The 16,361-nt window shown below is 53.3% G+C and overlaps 1 protein-coding gene across 1 annotated transcript in view; it reads right to left on the reverse strand.

Annotated features, from left to right (window-relative positions):
* The window catches only part of LOC311202955 (class I histocompatibility antigen, F10 alpha chain-like), a gene marked incomplete at both ends in the record, with an annotated part of 113,981 nt that extends 109,396 nt beyond the window's left edge, over positions 1–4,585 (reverse strand). Inside the window, one exon of the mRNA XM_084277597.1 lies at positions 4,525–4,585. Within this exon, the coding sequence (XP_084133723.1) occupies positions 4,525–4,585 (61 nt within the window). The remainder of the gene's footprint in view (positions 1–4,524) is intronic.
* Positions 4,586–16,361: the final 11,776 nt, after the last annotated feature.

Raw genomic sequence — 16,361 nt, forward strand, 5'->3', positions numbered from 1 at the left:
CTGAGAGGAGCCTGCATCTCTTGCCTGGGCTAAACTGCAAAGTCTGGTCACAGGAGTGATCCAACAGTGGTCCAACATGGCCTTTCCATGGCACTGGGCATGAGGTTGACCCCACGTAGACATACAGCCACCAGGTCAGGATAAGGAGTGGAGGTATCCTCAACACATCCACCCTGCCTGGGGAATTGCTCAACAGCAACCAGAGCAGGAATCTTCCTGGATGGTGGCTTTTCAGCCAGTTTTCTTGCTGCAATTCTTGTACCTGGGCCTCCATAAACAAGGTAGGGGCATCATACATATTGTCATGTCTTACCCCTGGTCATGGACAGTTGGTGCCTCTATGTCTGCCCAGTCCACAGCCAGTTTGCTGTCCCCATGGCTGTACTCCACGCCAACATCCATTGTACAGACTGTTCATGCTGAGTGTCATCCTGATCTTTGGGAACCTGAATATTGTCCATGTCACTGCAGACCACCCTCAGGTACCACGTACCTTCCACTCTGGTGGACCACTTCCCTTGCTGGGTTACATGATCTTCCTTAGGAGGATCCATCTCCAGTCTGCATGAGGCTGCCCCTCTTCCAATCCATCAATCCCTTAATCTCCAGCAGTGGATCACAGTTGTTGGGCTTCCCTGCCTTCTAGTTCCTCCCTCTTACCCCCACCATGCCAGCATGGGAGCCATCAGGGAACAGATGTCTCCACCTGCCTGATGGATAAAAGTTTTGCCTGCATCTCACAGCCCTGTCAGGGATGGGACTGGGTTGCCTCTGCCTCTGCTCCCTCTCAGGGCAAGAGTCCACTGTGTAGACATCCACCATGTCTCCTCGCCTGCAAATGTAATGATGATAGTTCAGAGGTGAGTCCCTGATTTAGTCAGTGACTGTGTCACCTCAAACCTGTCCACATGACCCCAGGGCAGGAGACATTCTTAATGTCTGTTTCTGGGGGCTGAGGGCAGGAGACATTCTCAGTGTCCATTGCAGCCTCTGTCTGTTTCTCCTCTGGGAGTGAGCAAGTGTCCTGTGATGCTCAGCCACTGCTTGGGGCTGAACTACCACATTAATCCATAAGTTTGTGAGGTGGGTGGGGCTTGTTGCATTAGTGGTATTAAACACAAAAGACAGGTTAACGGGAATAGCAAAAAATCTTCAACCATCTTCAGCAGATCTAGGCATAGTGATACATATCCCAAGGTCTGTAGAGTTCTGTACTTGTATGAAACCTTGAATCAAATCCCATGTGAGATTATGCATGACCTTTCCACCCTGTCCACTGACACTATCTTCCAGCTTCCACATTTTTCTAGCACTGGTGAGCCCTTATCTGTTAGCTGCCATCTTTTTACAAGCATTTGCATGAATGAAGCAGAGTTCCATGCATTACATTTTTAGGAATACCCTTTATTAATCCTTCCCCCCAGAGATCCCCTCACTCAGTTTTGGCTTTCCCTCCAATGTTCCCATATCCTGGCCAAGGAGGCTTCTCATTCATCCCTTTGGATGCCTGTTTGACCTACTGCCTCTCTTCCAATAAACCCCACACATCGCCTGTAATTGATTTGAGATCAAGACTCTACAGGCCCTTCCAGTCTTGGGAGGATGGAGGCCCTAGTCCAAGGCCCCGCAGACGTTTGCAGGATCAAGCCCCTTGTGAAGTGAGACTCAGTCCACAAAAGTGTTACCCTGACTCTGCAGATTCTGTTACCTTGCAAGACAGATTGTTTGAAACAAACCACTCATCCCAGTTCTACGAAATGGTATCTGGAACAATACCCAGGGAGTCACATCCAGCTTCCTCATTCACTCATGGGGCAGTCAGGCAGGGATTACTGCAAATATGGGAGAAAGAAACAGTGTCACGCAGGGAAAAGTCCCTGTCCCCAACCGTCTGCTATGGTGGTCTCAGCATCCCCCACCAGCAGCCCAGTGTCGCTCTGACCATGGGTCTCAAGGGGGAGCACAGAGAGCTGGGCCTGCCCCATCCACCCTCCCAGTCCCATGTCATACCTTTGGCCAAGCTGTCAGAGCTCCCATCTGTGTCTATGGGGGAGAAACAGCTGCGAGCTGCCACCTTGTGCTCGCTGTGGGCACAGTGCAATTAAGAGAAGAGGGGAAGAGGCATCAACATCCACTGCACTTTACCTTCAAGCTTGGGGGCTCTACAGAGACATGTGGCTCATGACCACAGCCCCTGCCAGCTCTCCAGGCTCTGCCTTCCTCCAACACCCTGGAGCTTTACCTGATCTGCGCTTCCAGATGATGAATCCAGTGATGGCAATGACAGCCAGGATGACAAGGGGAACAACCACCCACGGCACAATGGTCGATGAGTTGGACTCTGGCTCTGGGGAAGATCAGGGCTGTGAGGAAGGGAAGGGGGACCCCCCTAGCCCATTCTTTCACGTGCCCAAGGCCACCAGACTCACCCCACGCAAAGATCCCAGGCTCAGCCAGACTGGCGTGCTCCACACGGCACCGGTACTTGTCCTGCTCCACAGGAGGGGCCTCGATGGACACCCAGGTGTAGTAGGTGCCGTCGCTGTTGGGCACGATGCTGCCCCGCTGGGTCTCCTGGTCCCTGACCTCACCGTCCTTCAGCCAGCTGATGGTGATGGGCCGTGGGTAGAAGCCGTAAGCGCGGCAGTGCAAGGTAAGGATCCCCTGGGTCTCCTTCTTCAACACTCGGACCATGGGGGGCTCTGGGGAGGGGGTGGCAGTGAGGGCTGGCACACACATCCAGGCTGGCCCCTCCCCAGGGTCCCCATCTCCCCTCACCTTTCCTCTCCAGCACAGCCTGCCCATAGCTCACATATTTCATCAGCCACTCAGGGCAGGTGTTCTCCAGGTAGTCCTTCATGTGCTTAATGGCAGTCCTGTCTGCCTCCCAGTTCCTCTTGGTGATTTCTGCTGCTGCATCTGCCGCAGTCAATGTCATCGTGTCCATGTCGAAGGCAATGAAGTCCCTCCCATCATAGGCAATTTGCCAATACCCCCTGGTGATACCATCCTCCAGGAGGTCACAGCTGACTCTGCTCTGCAGTGTGTGAGCCCCTGAAACACGACCAGGGAGATGGGGCTGAGTTGCTGCTGCAGCCCTGGGCCTTCAGTGGGGCAAGGCCCCCCTGCAGCGCCCCCCACTCCAGCCCTGTGTCATCCCCAAGGGAATTGTGCACTGACACGAGAGCTGCCTCCACCCTGCCCAGGGCCCACAGCACTTGGGGCATCACATAAAGCTGTGAAACAGACCCCTGGACCCAGGGCATGGATGAGCTGGCACCCAGCCCCTCAGAACCCTGGAACAGCAAGGAGATGGGCAGGGTCCTGAATGCTGGGTGAGCATGCAGATAGGAGATGGCATGGGTTGCAGGAGCACCTCTGGCTCTGGGGTGGGGTGTACAAAGGAATGGTGAGGGGCAGGGACATGGGGTGGGAGTCCCTCTGGTTCTGGGGGTATTCACTGCCACAGGATGGTGAGGGCTGAGATGTGGCAGCCAGGCCTGGGATGGGGTGCTGGGCATGGTGGGGAGAAGGCCAGAATGTGCTTGGTGGGGCACCCAGAAGCCTCCCTGGCTCTGGCACAAAGGATCCCATGGAGTGTGAGGCTGCGGAACAGGGGTGCTTGGCATGCTCTGCCAACAGCACTGGGCTGGGAAGGATCGGCACATCGCAGGGCAGTAGCATGAGGAAGGGTAGTGTCTTCATGGGGGAGAAGGGAGTGGTGATCTCCTATCCCTCAGAGCCCCTTCCCAGCCCACACTCACCCCCACTCTGGTTGTAGCGGCTCTGCAGTGTGTCCAGGTTCACTGTGGAAATCTCCTGATTGGTCTGCTCAATCTGGGTTTGCTGGTCCCAGTGCTGCTGGTCCAGGTTGGCCGCCATCCAGTCTGCCTGGGGCACCGCCGTCCCCTTCTCGCTGTCGTAGCGCACAATGAGGTTCCTGTCCACGTACCCCATGGACACAAACTGGGGTACTCCTGGGCTGGGCTCTGACACTGTGGTGTGGAAGTAGCGCAGGGAGTGGAGCTCTGTGGGGAGACAGGGGTCAGTGAGGGGTGGGGGGTGCAGGGTGAGGGTGCCCATAGTGAAGGTTTGGGCAGGATTGGGTAGTGAGCCTGGGTGGGGGTCCCAGAGCAGCAGATTGGGGGTGTGGGGTGCCACTTCAAGAGGAAGTGTCTGTTGGAGAGGGGTGTGTGTCCAGGAGGGGATCCTCCTTCCCATGAAGGGCAGCCGGGGGGTCCTGGTGATGATGGAAGGGGGGCCATGGCAGTGAAAAACCCAAGGTTCCCAGGAAGGGGGTCCAAGGGTGTCCCTGGCATCAAAGAGAAACAGATCTGTAATGGGATGGAAAGGGTGGAAGGGGATAGAAGGTGGTGGAAGGGAAGTATTTCAAGGGGCGACCTGGTCTTCAGGGAGTGTGACTGGGGGTCCCTGTGCCCTGGGGTGGTCTGGTGCACAGGGAATGGAGAACCATTGTCAAGAAACAGGATCCAGGGGGGTTCCTGGGTCCCCGCCCGCACTCACCACACGCTGCCCAGCCAAGGATCCCCAGTAGCAGCAGCCCCAGCGCCCGGCCCAGCCCCATCGCTCATCGCTCCACTCTGGGTCCCCGATGTCGTGAGAATAAGGAGCCCTGCTCTGGGACAAACTTTGCCACAAGCCCCGCCTCTCACCCCGCGGTTGGCTCTGCCACCACCCACCAGCCAATGGTAGCCTGAGATGCTTCTTACCAGTGACTGCCCCACAGCACTGCCCAGTCCCCCAACACCCCCCCTACCCGTCCCCTCCTCAGAGCCCCAGACCCTACCATGGCCCCTTATCGCCTGTATCTCCCAGCCTGGGGACACCTCTGGCCCACCCAAGTCGCAGATCTGCCCTCCACCCCAGCCCTACTTTCCTACCTTTCCCCTAGGGCACCCTGAGACCCCCAGACCTGCCTGTCCCGGGGGGACCCAGGCGCCTGGTGCCCCATAGCTCTGCCCACCCGGCTCTGACACCCTTAGGGTTTGTGGGTGAAATAGATGGGTCAAGTGTGAAAACCTCCTGGGGAGCGTGGGCAAACCCCAGGGCTTGAGGGAGGTGTCCCTTGACCCCGATGTCCCTTGTGCCCGGTCCCCACCATTGCGCACATCTGCAACGTACACCAAACCCACATCAGCAACGCTGAACTCCCCAAAACCTTCTGCAGAGACTGACAGACCTCATCTCCCATTGGTGAGTGCTTATGTGCTCTTTGAGCCATCAAGTATAAATCTTAGGAGCTCTGAGTCAATTGTGTAGTACTGACATTCTGACCAACACCCTGAACCAGTGGGTCGTTAGTGTCCATTAGAGCCAGAGAGGTTTCAGGTGGGGGTTTTGTTGTTTTATTTTATTTTTTCTTTTTCCTGTCTCACTGTCCTGTCCTGTTCTGTGAGGTTCTGTGACAGCTGCTCTCCCGTTTTCAACAGGGTTAGAGTTAATGTTAATCTTGCAGTGAGTGTAGAGCTGTGTTAGGGATTTAGGGCGATGGAACCATCCTACTGGTTTAGTTGTTGCTAATCAGTCAAGGACATTTCAGCTTCTCATCCTGCCCTGTCTCTGAGATGGGGGAGGCAGTCAATAAGCTGGGAGCACAGCTCCTCCTGGCACTCCCACTGCTGGTGCTGGGCTGGATGTTCAAAGCCCTCATGGTCCCCATGGCAGTTGAGACCCCCAGAACCAGAGGGGCTCCCACGCCCTGGGTTCAGTGTGTGACACAGCTTTACATGGTGCCTTGAGTGATGTGGGCTCTGGGCAGGGTGGGGGCAGCTCTTGTTTCAGTGCCCGATTCCCCAGGCCTCACACAGGGCTGGAGTGGGGGGTTGCTGCTGGGGGGGCCTTGCCCCACTGAAGGCCCAGGGCTGCAGCAGCCCCTCAGCCTCATTTCACTGAGGGGGCTCACACACTGCAGAGCAGAGTCAGCTGTGACCTCCTGGAGGACAACAGCACCAGGGGGTATTGGCAAATCCCCTGCGATGGGAGGGACTTCATTGCCTTCGACATGGACAGGATGACATTCACTGTGGCAGATGCAGCAGCACAAATCACCAAGAGGAAGTAGGAGGTGGACAGGACTGTCACTGAGCACATGAAGCACTACCTGGAGAACAACTGTACTGAGTGGCTGAGCAAATACATGAGCTACGGGCAGGCCATGCTGGAGAGGAAAGCTGAGAGGATCCTGACCTTGCACTGCTGTGCTTACAGCTTCTACTCACAGTCCATCACCACCAGCTGGCTGAAGGACAGGAGAAAGTCTCCCCCATAAACCCCCAGGGGCTGCATGAACACAGCCACTGCCTCCCCATCCTGCCCCTCTGCGTTGGGGCTGCAGCCCCACCAGTGCCTGTTTCCATGGGATTGAGCTTGGCCATGGCCCTGCTGGTGCTTCCCAAGGATGGGATGTCTAGGAGGAAGATGTCCCATCTCCTGCCCTGCAGGGCACATCCTGGCCCCAGCATGGTGAAACCTGTTGAGCTCTGAGCTCTGCCTCTGATACTCTGGCTACTCCTGTCCCCAGCAGATGTGGTGTCCCTGGATCCCCAGGGCTCCTTAAAAGCCACAGATCTGGTTGTGCTGGAGAGGAGGAAGGGGAAGATAGTGGAGGGCAATGGGAGTCGCAGGTGCCCCAGATGGGACAGCAACAAAGGGCTGACCATGCCAAAGAGGCTCCAATATCTCCCAAACCCCCAGCACGAGCACCCTGACAGTTGAAGAAACCGGTCCATGAGGACAGTATGGGAACACACATGGCTCCCCAGTGCAGCCCCTGCTCTGCCCCACTGCCCCTCCCCAGGAGTTATTGCAAATCCGTTACTGACTCTACAGGGCAGGAAATACAAATCTCCTGTGGAAAGGGAAGTTGCTCACCGGGTGCTCAGGAGCTGCCGGATGCACCAGGCTGCTTTAAAACCCCATCCTCTGCTGGCTTTGAGGTGCAGATTTACATCTGTGGGCAGGATTTGAGGCCCCACTGCCAGGCAAGGAGCTGAAATTCTGCATCCTCCTGCCAAAGCCCAGGGGCAGAAAATACAGCTGCAGTACCTGGGTGTAGGTGCTGGAGGTGACTTTTCCCAGAGCTGCACCTCTCCCAGCAGCCCGAGCTGGGGAACCGCAGGTCAGGGTATCCCCACTGTGAGCTCTGCCAATGGTGGGGTGCAGAACTCCAGGGCACCAGGACGGGTGATTTTCACCACAGCCAGAAAATCCCACCTTCCCCAAACTGCCCCTTGCCCCTCACACAGCCACCAGCCCCATCAACCTGTAGTGCCCACCCTGGGATCCCTTTTGGACCCATGCCACCCCATGGGTAAAATACCCGGGATGTGACATATCTGCTTATGGTTGTCCTGCCTTCCTGGAGAAGGGAAGCACCCCACAGTGATGCAGGAGCCACGCAGGCTGGGGCATATCTCTGTGCCCATCCCCACCATCCTACAAGCCTAATCCACCATTGATGGTGGGATCCATGGGAATTCAGACCCATCACAGTCCTCCCCATGCACGGGAACACCCCAAGGTCAGCCCACCTTCAGGCATGTCCCCTCCAGCTGCATGACCAGATTGCCACATTCTGTCCAGCCCCCAGTCCAACCAGTTCTCCAGCTTCTGGTTGGGGTGCAGGTGACTCCTCAGCACCCCAACAATCATGTTCATGTTGAGGAGCATCATACCTGCTCTGGACATTGCTAGATCCAGATGGAGGGCTGTCACAGCCCAGAAAACTTCACTGTGGTGTATTTTGAAGGCTGCATCATGTAACTGTGATGAGAGACAGTGAGCACGAGGGGGGGAATCATGGAAGGAAACTCCACATGTAATAAAACCAGATGAGGCAAATGGATCAAACCCTTGGGGGTACGGAGACCCCTCGGATACAGGACAGGCTTTTTCTTAAAATAGGCAAATGGTTTTGAAGGTGGGAAGCTAAAAAGAGGCTTTTTAGCCTCTAAGGTAGAACCTCCATCAGGTGGCCAATGCATGAGCCATGCTGAGCGGTCCCCAAACCCCACAGCCTTCAATCCCAGTGGGACAGAGACATCCCTGCAGCCATCCCTGTCCCTTAACTTATGACCCAGCAACTCTAAAGCCCCTTGATCCAGAGTGCAAAGCCTTCCTCATCCACCCCAACTGCCCCAGAAACTGAATGGGAGCCAACTTTCCACCTTGCCCACTCTCCTCCTGGAACCACAACTGGGTCCCATACTGGGACCAGTGGTGTTTAATATCTTCATCAATGACATCAACAGTGGGATCCAGTGCACCCTCTACAAGTTGCAGATGACACCAAGCTGAGCAGAGGGTTGACATGCAGGAGGGATGAGTTGTCATCTGGAGGGACGTAAACAAGCTGGAGAGGTGGGCCCATGCAAGCCTCATGGAGTTCAAGAAGGCCAAGTGCAAGGTCCTGCACTTGGGTTGGGACAATCCTCACTCCCAATACAGGCTGGGGGATGATGTGATAGAGAGCAGCCCTGCAGAAAAGGACTTGGCCCAGTGCATCCCGGGCTGCATCACAAGAGGTGTGTCCAGCTCATGGAGAGAAGTGATTCTCCCTCTCTGCTCTGCTCTTCTGAGACCCCAAGTGCAGTACTGACTCCAGCTCTAGAGCCCTTAACAAAAGCAGGACATGGACCTCTTGGAGTGGGTCCAGAGGAGGTCACAAGGATGATCGAAGGATGGAGCACCTCTCCTATGAACACTGGCTGAGAGAGCTGGCGTAGCTCATCATGGAAAAGAAAAGGCTCAGGGGAGAACTTGGAGCCCCTATCCAGAACCTGACACATGTTGTCCAGAGAGATGGTGGAGGCTCCATCTCTGGAGACATTCAAGGTCAGGCTTGAAGCTCTGAGCAACCTGCTGTAGTGAAAGGTGTCCCTGCTCACTGCAGGGGGTTGGACTCGATGGCTTTTAAAGGTCCCTTCCAACCCAGAGCATTCTGTGATTCCACAATTCAAGTCTCAGGGCTGGAGGAACTCTAGGAACATCTCCACACCCAACTGTCAGGAGATCGCCTCCCAGCAGAGCATCCTCCTGCCCAGACTGGGATGCTTAGAGCACCTGAATGGGTGTCTGAGGGCTGTTGGGTGCTGATGAAAACCACCTCATTATCGAGCACTCTGCCCAGAGGAACAGTAGAAGCTCCATGAGGGAGCTGGAGAAGGGAAACCCAACAAGATTTCAGGTTGGCTCCCCTCTCCCCCAACCATCCCATGAGCACAGGCAGCACCTTCACCTTTCCTGGCGTCACCCCCATCAGCCTGGGAACAAAATGCTGTTTGTCCCCAGGGTTGGGGCAGGAAGGCCAAACACAAACCATCCCCTCGGGTATCCCAGCTCCAACAGGGACGAGTCCTGGAAGCCCACTGCCATCCTCTGGCATGGATGCAGGACCCCCAAAATGTGGAGAACACGCTGGATTTCTGTTCAAAGGAGTTTCGGGGGTCAGAGCCAGGAGCTCCCAGGGAACGACAGCATCAGGAGACAGGTCAGGGCTTGAGGGAGTCCTCCTGGCCCGCAAAAACCACTGGGGAGAACACCGAGGTGCCCCAGGGATGGAATGGGAGCACGGGGGAGGGGGTCCTACTTGCTGGAAGGGAGGGGGAGGGGCTGGAGAAGTGCAATGGCTTCTCAGTGGTGTGGTGATGGTGACCTCCTGGCAGGAGAGCTCCTGGTGACAGCTGCATCCTGGGGGTGTAGGTTGGGGAGCGCACACAGAGAGGCTGTAAAGAGGCTTCAAAGTGACATTTGAAAGTTAAACCGTTAAACCAAAGTAACCAAAATCAAAGAAAAGAAAAAACCCACAACTGAGACCCAACATACAAAGGAGAGAACTAAAATTTAAAAAAAGAAGCAAAATTAAAAATATCCAAGCAAAAAACAAATCTAAAAAGAAGTGGAATAAGCCCCCCGAATAACTAAAATAAACCACATGTAATATTATGAAATCAAATAATAATTTTTTTACAAAATAAGAAAGAAAAATCAAAGAAACCAAAAAACCAAAGAACTAATCTTAAAAGGAAATCAAAAGAGAAAATAAAAAAGCTAAGTAAGAAATAAAAATTAATGCTAAGAAATAAAATTTTAAAGAAAAAACAAATTATAAATTTTAAAACAAAATTAAGCCAAGGAAAAAATAAAATCCCATAGTAATAAAACCTTAGGAATAAATTTTTAAAACCCAAAAAACCACGAGGTGAGAAATACAATTAGAAGTGATGAACTAAACTTCAAAAAGCCAAAGTCAGACACAAAGCTTGAAATATTAACATTAAAAAATGACAAAGAAGGAAAAACTTGTTGCCCTGATGTTCCCTCTGCAGTAGCTCCCAAGCCCTGAGGTCAGACCCCGCCTCTGCTGCCAGTTCCCCTTTCCCCCAGCTGCGCAGGGTCCAGGGGTTCCCCCTGCCCGACACCCTCCAGCTCCCCCCTACACGCGCTGGCACAGAGCTCCAGTACCTGCTTTCATTTTGAACCCTATTCCTTTTTTTATAACCATTTTTTGCATACTTTATGAAAAAAAATTCCTTTTTAAAAATAATTCTTCCCTTTTCCACTTTCAAACATATTTTTTCTTTTACATTTTTAACCTTATTTTATTACCTTTTCTTTTTTGCATATCCTTATCCCCTGTTTCACCCTGTTCCACCTTTTTTAAATCTCCCCCCACCCCCATTTACCTTTCTTGGTTTTTATTTCCTCTCTTCACCCATTTGTTTCTTGCCCCCCTTCCCCCCTTCTTTCTCCCCCCCTTCTTTCTTTCCCATCCACACTTTCTTGCAAGAAAAGAAACAACAGGATGGGCATCTTCAGACCCCCATGGCAGTTATCAATAAAATAGCAGCCATGTCTCCACCAACCAACAAAAAGGAGACACAAGCTTTCCCAGGCACTGTGGGTTTCTGGAGAATGCATATCCCAAAACACAGTCTCATTGTCAGCCCTCTCTACCATGTAACCCAGAAGAAGAAGGATATCCAATGGGGCCCGAGCAGCAACAGGCCTTTGAACAGATCAGACAGGAGACAGTCCATGCAGTAGCCCTTGGGTCCGTCTGGACAGGGCCAGATGTAAAGAATGTGCTCTACACCACAGCCAGGGAGAATGGCCCTACCTGGAGTCTCTGGCAGAAAGCACCAGGGGAGAGTCGAGGCCGAGCGCTGGGGTTTGGAGTTGGGGCTACAGAGGATCCACAGCCTGTTGCACACCAACAGAAAAGGAAATACTGGCAGCATATGAAGGGGTCTGAGCCGCTTCAGAAGTGACTGGGACTGAAGCCCAGCTCCTCCTGGCACCCTGACAGCCAGTGCTGGGCTGGTGTTCAAAGGGAAGGCTCCTTCCACATGCAGCAAGGGAAACAAAGCAACTGGCAGTGCAGAGGCAAACCCGTTTGGGATGCTCCACTGTGGCAAGACATCTCTGCCCAGGTAGAGAACCTGACTGTAAAAGTTCGTCATGTAGATGCCCACATACCCAAGAGCCGAGCAGCTGAAGAACATCAAGACAAGCAGCAGGGTGATCCGGCTGCTAAGATTGAAGTGTAGACCTTGATTGGCAAAGTAGGGGTGAATTATTTATAGGTGTTGGGCCCATGACACCTCAGGCCATCATGGAAGAAATGCCACGTATAGATGGGCTCGTGGTCACAGGTCATCCATGAATGTGAAACATGTGCCTTGATCAAGCAAGACAAGTGGTTAAAGCCTCTGTGGTATGGAGGACAATGGCTGAAACACAGACATGGAGAGGCCTGGCAGATCAATTCCATAGCTCTCCCACAGACACGCCAAGGGAAGTGATGTGTGCTCACAATGGTAGAAGCAACCACTGGCTGGCTAGAAACTTCTCCTGTGCCACATACCACTGCCTGGAGCACCATCCTGGGTCTTGAGAAGAAAGTCCTCTGGTACCATGGCACTCCAGAAGGAATTGAGTCAGACAATGGAACCCTTTCCAGAATAATCTCATAGACACCTGGGCCAAAGAACACGGCATCAAATGGGTGTATCATAGACCCTGCCATGCACCAGCCTCTGGGAAAATCGAGAGGTACAATGGACTGTTAAAAACTATGCTAAAAGCAATGGGTGGTGGGACCCTAAAAAACTCAGATATGCATTTACCAAAGCCACATGGCTAGTTAACTCCAGGTTGTTTAACAGTCGAGCTCACCCTGCCCAGTCCAAACTCCCAGGTACTATAGAAGGGGATAAAGTCCCTGCAGTGTGCATGAAAATCCTGTTGCGGAAGAGAGTCTGGGTTGTTCCTGTTTCAGGCAAAGGCAAACCCATTTGTGGGATTGCTTTTTCCCAGGGACCTGGGTGCACTTGTTGAGTGATGCAAAAGGATGGGGAAGTCCAGTGTGTACCCCAAGGGGATTTAATTTCAGGTGAGGACAGTAGCCCAGTTGTTGCTGTATAAAAAATCAGTCCATGGCAGATGGTCTAAATAATCAATAAATGATGTTATGAACCTCCCAAATCAACTGAAAATGTAAGATCTGGGCATGATGCAGATGGTGTGGAAAAAGGGGTGGATAGTGTCCTGGTTCTGGCCAGGATGGGGTTAACTTCCCCAAGGGGCCAGCACAGGTGAGCTGAGTTGCCCTGGGCTGTTTTCCACACCACCTGACAGCATGCACCCCTAAAAAGGGGCTGGTCATTGGCCAGTCAGCATGGCTCTGGTTCCTGGGCAGTCTGAGTGCAGCCAGCTGCGGGGTTGGTTTTTGTATGATTGCATTATCACCTTGTCAGGTTGGTAAAGTGCCCTGTATTATCATGGGGTGTGTGCACTTTGTCCCAGTCTTTGTGGTGCTCATCAGTGGACTGTCCCTATCCCAACCCACCGGGGCTCTGTCTGTTTCTCCTCCAAGGAGTGGTGTGGTGTGAGAGCAGCTGGTGGTGCTCAGCCACTGCTTAGGGCTGAACCACCACACTTGGCCATGGAGAAAAATGCAAGGACACGAGGATTGTGCTTATGTTAATTTAGGGTGTTGCAGGCAAGAGGTGAGCTTGGTGTCAGCAGTACATGCTCCATGCCACAGGCATGGCTTGGTGCTCCAATGGCCTAGAGACACTAGAGAGACCGGAGTAGGAATTGTAGGACTTGAAGGAGAAGGAGGAATCCTGAGAGTGGTTACCTACTGCAGAAATTGACCTCCACCCCAGTCAGACCCTGTGATAGTGAGAAACATTAGAGGGGAACACTTCAGGACAGGACTGAAGGGGAATCCAGGGTGAGGGACACATGGCATAAAGAGCCCAAGGGAAAGTGGGGTCAGGCTCTTGGGTAAGCTCCCCCCACCTCATGGCAGATCCCTGGCCCGCATCTGTCACCTGGAGCAGGCAAAAACCCCTGCCAGCCCTGTGGGATCCCTACCTGATCCCAGCCGGAGCATGTGGAGAGTCACCCGATTCCTCATGAGACCCCCAGAGCTTGCCAGGAGCCACATCTGTGGCCGTGTTGGTCAGAAGAGAGGGGAAAGGAGGTAGAGGAAGGTGATGGGGGTTGCAGGCACCCAAGAGCAGATGGTGAGGAAGAGCTGTCCATGCCCTTAAGAGGCTCCAAACCCCCTGCACAAGCACCCCGACAGTGGAAGAAACTGATGCTCAGGGGCAGGATGGGACCACACAGCTCCCCGGTGCAGCCCCTGCTCTGCCCCACTGCCCCTCCCCAGGAGTTATTGCAAATCCGTTACTGACTCTACAGGGCAGGAAATACAAATCTCCTGTGGAAAGGGAAGTTGCTCACCGGGTGCTCAGAAGCTGCCGCATGCACCAGGCTGCTTTAAAACCCCATCCTCTGCTGGCTTTGAGGTGCAGATTTACAACTGTGGGCAGGATTTGAGGCCCCACTGCCAGGCAAGGAGCTGAAATTCTGCTGTTCTCATTGCCCTGTGAACCCTAAGGTTGCTTTTGGACTCATGCCACCCCATGGGGAAGATGCCCAGGATGTGATATATCTGCTCATGGTTGTCCTGCCATCCTGGAGAAGGGAAGCACCCCACAGTGTTGCAGGAGCCACCCAGGCTGGGGTATATTTCTGCACCCATCCCCACCATCCTACAACACCAGTGGGGCTTTGATGGTGGGATGCATGGGAATTCAGACCCACTGCATCTCTCCCTACCCACATGAACACCCTGAGACCACCCCACCTTCAGGCATGTCCCCTCCAGCTGCATGACTGGCATGGTTCAAGCTCTCCAGCCCCAGGTCCACCAAGTTCTCCAGCTGATGGTTGGGGTGCAGGTGACTCCCCAGCATCCACATCCCCTATGTTCATGTTCAGGAGCATCATACCTGTCCAGACATTGTCAGATCCAGCTGGAGATGGAGGTGGGGTGGGGAGCCACTGGGGACTCCCACATCACTCTCCATCTTTCCCCACCTTGAGCAATCAAATCATGATCCTGAGGGTCCACCTGTCCAGGCCAGTGGCATCCAGTTTCTCAGTCAGAATGCTGTGAGAAACTATGTCAAAGGCTTTCCTGAAGTCCAGGTAGACACATCCACAGCCTTCCCCTTGTCCATTAAGCAGGTCACCTTGTCATAGAAGGTGATCCGGTTAGTTTGACAGGATCTACCTTTTGTAAACCCATGTTGGCTGGGCCTGATCCCCTGGCTATCATGTGTGTGCTGCATGATAGTGCCCAAGATGACCCTCTCCATGATCTTCCCTGGGACTGAGGTCAGACTGACAGGCCTGGAGTTCCCTGGATCCTATCGGACCCTTCTTATATATGGGGGTAACATCTGCCAGCATCCAGTCGAGTGGAACTTCCCCAGTCTGCCAGGATTGCTGGTAGATCATGGAAAGGGGTTGGGCAAGCACATCTGCCAGCTCTCTCAGCACCATCTGGCCTCATTGATTTGTAGGTGTCTAATTGGCCAAGTAGGTCACTAATCTTTTCCTCTTGGATCATAGGAGCTTTGTTCTGCTCTCCTTCCCTGTCAGCCAGTTCCTGAGGATGAATACTCAGGGAACATCCAACTTTACCACTAAGACTGAGGTAAAGAAGGAATTAAGGACCTCAGCCTTGTCCTCATCCCTTGTCAGTAATGTTCCCCCTGCGTCCAATAAGAGCTGGAGTTTCTCCTTGACCCTCCTTTTACTGTTAATATGTCTATAGAAGGCCTTTTCATTATCCTTCACAGAACTGGCCAGTCTGAGTTCCAGTTCAGCTTTAACCCTTCTGACTTTCTCCCTACATGATCTCACTAAATTGCTATAGTCATCCCAAGACACCTGCCCCTTTTTCCAAAGCTCATATTTTTCCCTCTTTTCCTGAACATCTTCCCAAATCTCTCTACTCAGCCAAGCTGGCTTCCTTCCTCACTGACTCCTCTTCTGACAGACTGGGACAGCCTGTTCTTGTGCTGCCAAGATTTCCTTCTTGAGGAGCATCCAGCCCTCTTGGACTCCTTTGCCCTCAAGGGCTGCCTCCCATGGAATCTTATCAAGCAGCTTTCTGAAAAGTCCGAAGTCAGCCCTATGGAAGTCTAAGGTGGCTGTTTTGCTGTCTCCCTTCCTTACTTCTCCTTGTACTAAGACTTCTCCTAATGCTAACTAGGAGAACTAACTCATTCCTCTGGAAAGCCAAATCAAAAAGCAATGAGTGATCAGAGGAAACAACCACTCACCCCATAACTGATACTGCAGGAGCAGCCAGAAATAAGGGTTATTCCCCAATTCCTTCCTTCTGGAGAGTGGGACAACACCTCCAGGAATGGTTCCCTGACAGCCAATCCCACTGTCAGCCCACCCAGACTCTCTAGATTTCAGCATGAACATCAGGAACCCCCCAAAACCCAAGTCTTTCCCAGGGCCTTCTGTGCCAGGAGGTTTTGCTGGGGGAAGGGGCCAGAAAGACTCACCCAGCTCTCTGGACAGCAGCACTGAAAAGCAAAGCTGGAGGAAGAGGAGGTCAGGAGAGCAGCTTGCTTCCTCAGTGGGAACAGCTCCAGAGGGTCTCTGGGACCTTCCCGCCAGCTAGGTGCTCTGGCTGTGCTCCCTGTCCTCCAGCCCACACCCCACCGTGTCCTTGTCCTCTTTCATCCTTATCCAAACTGTTTTTTGATGAAGGCAGCACGTCCTATGGGGGCAAAGGTACCTTTCCTTCTCCAGACATAAGCTACAAGGCAAAGGAGTCCAACAACAGAGCACAAGGAGCACAACCAGACCGACCATCCAGGGACGGGCATCGTGGAAAAAGGGAGCTGAGAAACAAACAGATCCACAGGGAAAGGGACGGATTTACACTTGCATCCGTGGGAAGAAGAACCAAGAAACCCCTGCCCCACACCCCCATGCAGCCCGTGTGCCGCGAGCCCTGGACT

This window comes from Gallinula chloropus (genome assembly GCF_964237585.1).
Source record: "Gallinula chloropus genome assembly, chromosome: 32".
NCBI classification, from domain to species: domain Eukaryota; kingdom Metazoa; phylum Chordata; class Aves; order Gruiformes; family Rallidae; genus Gallinula; species Gallinula chloropus.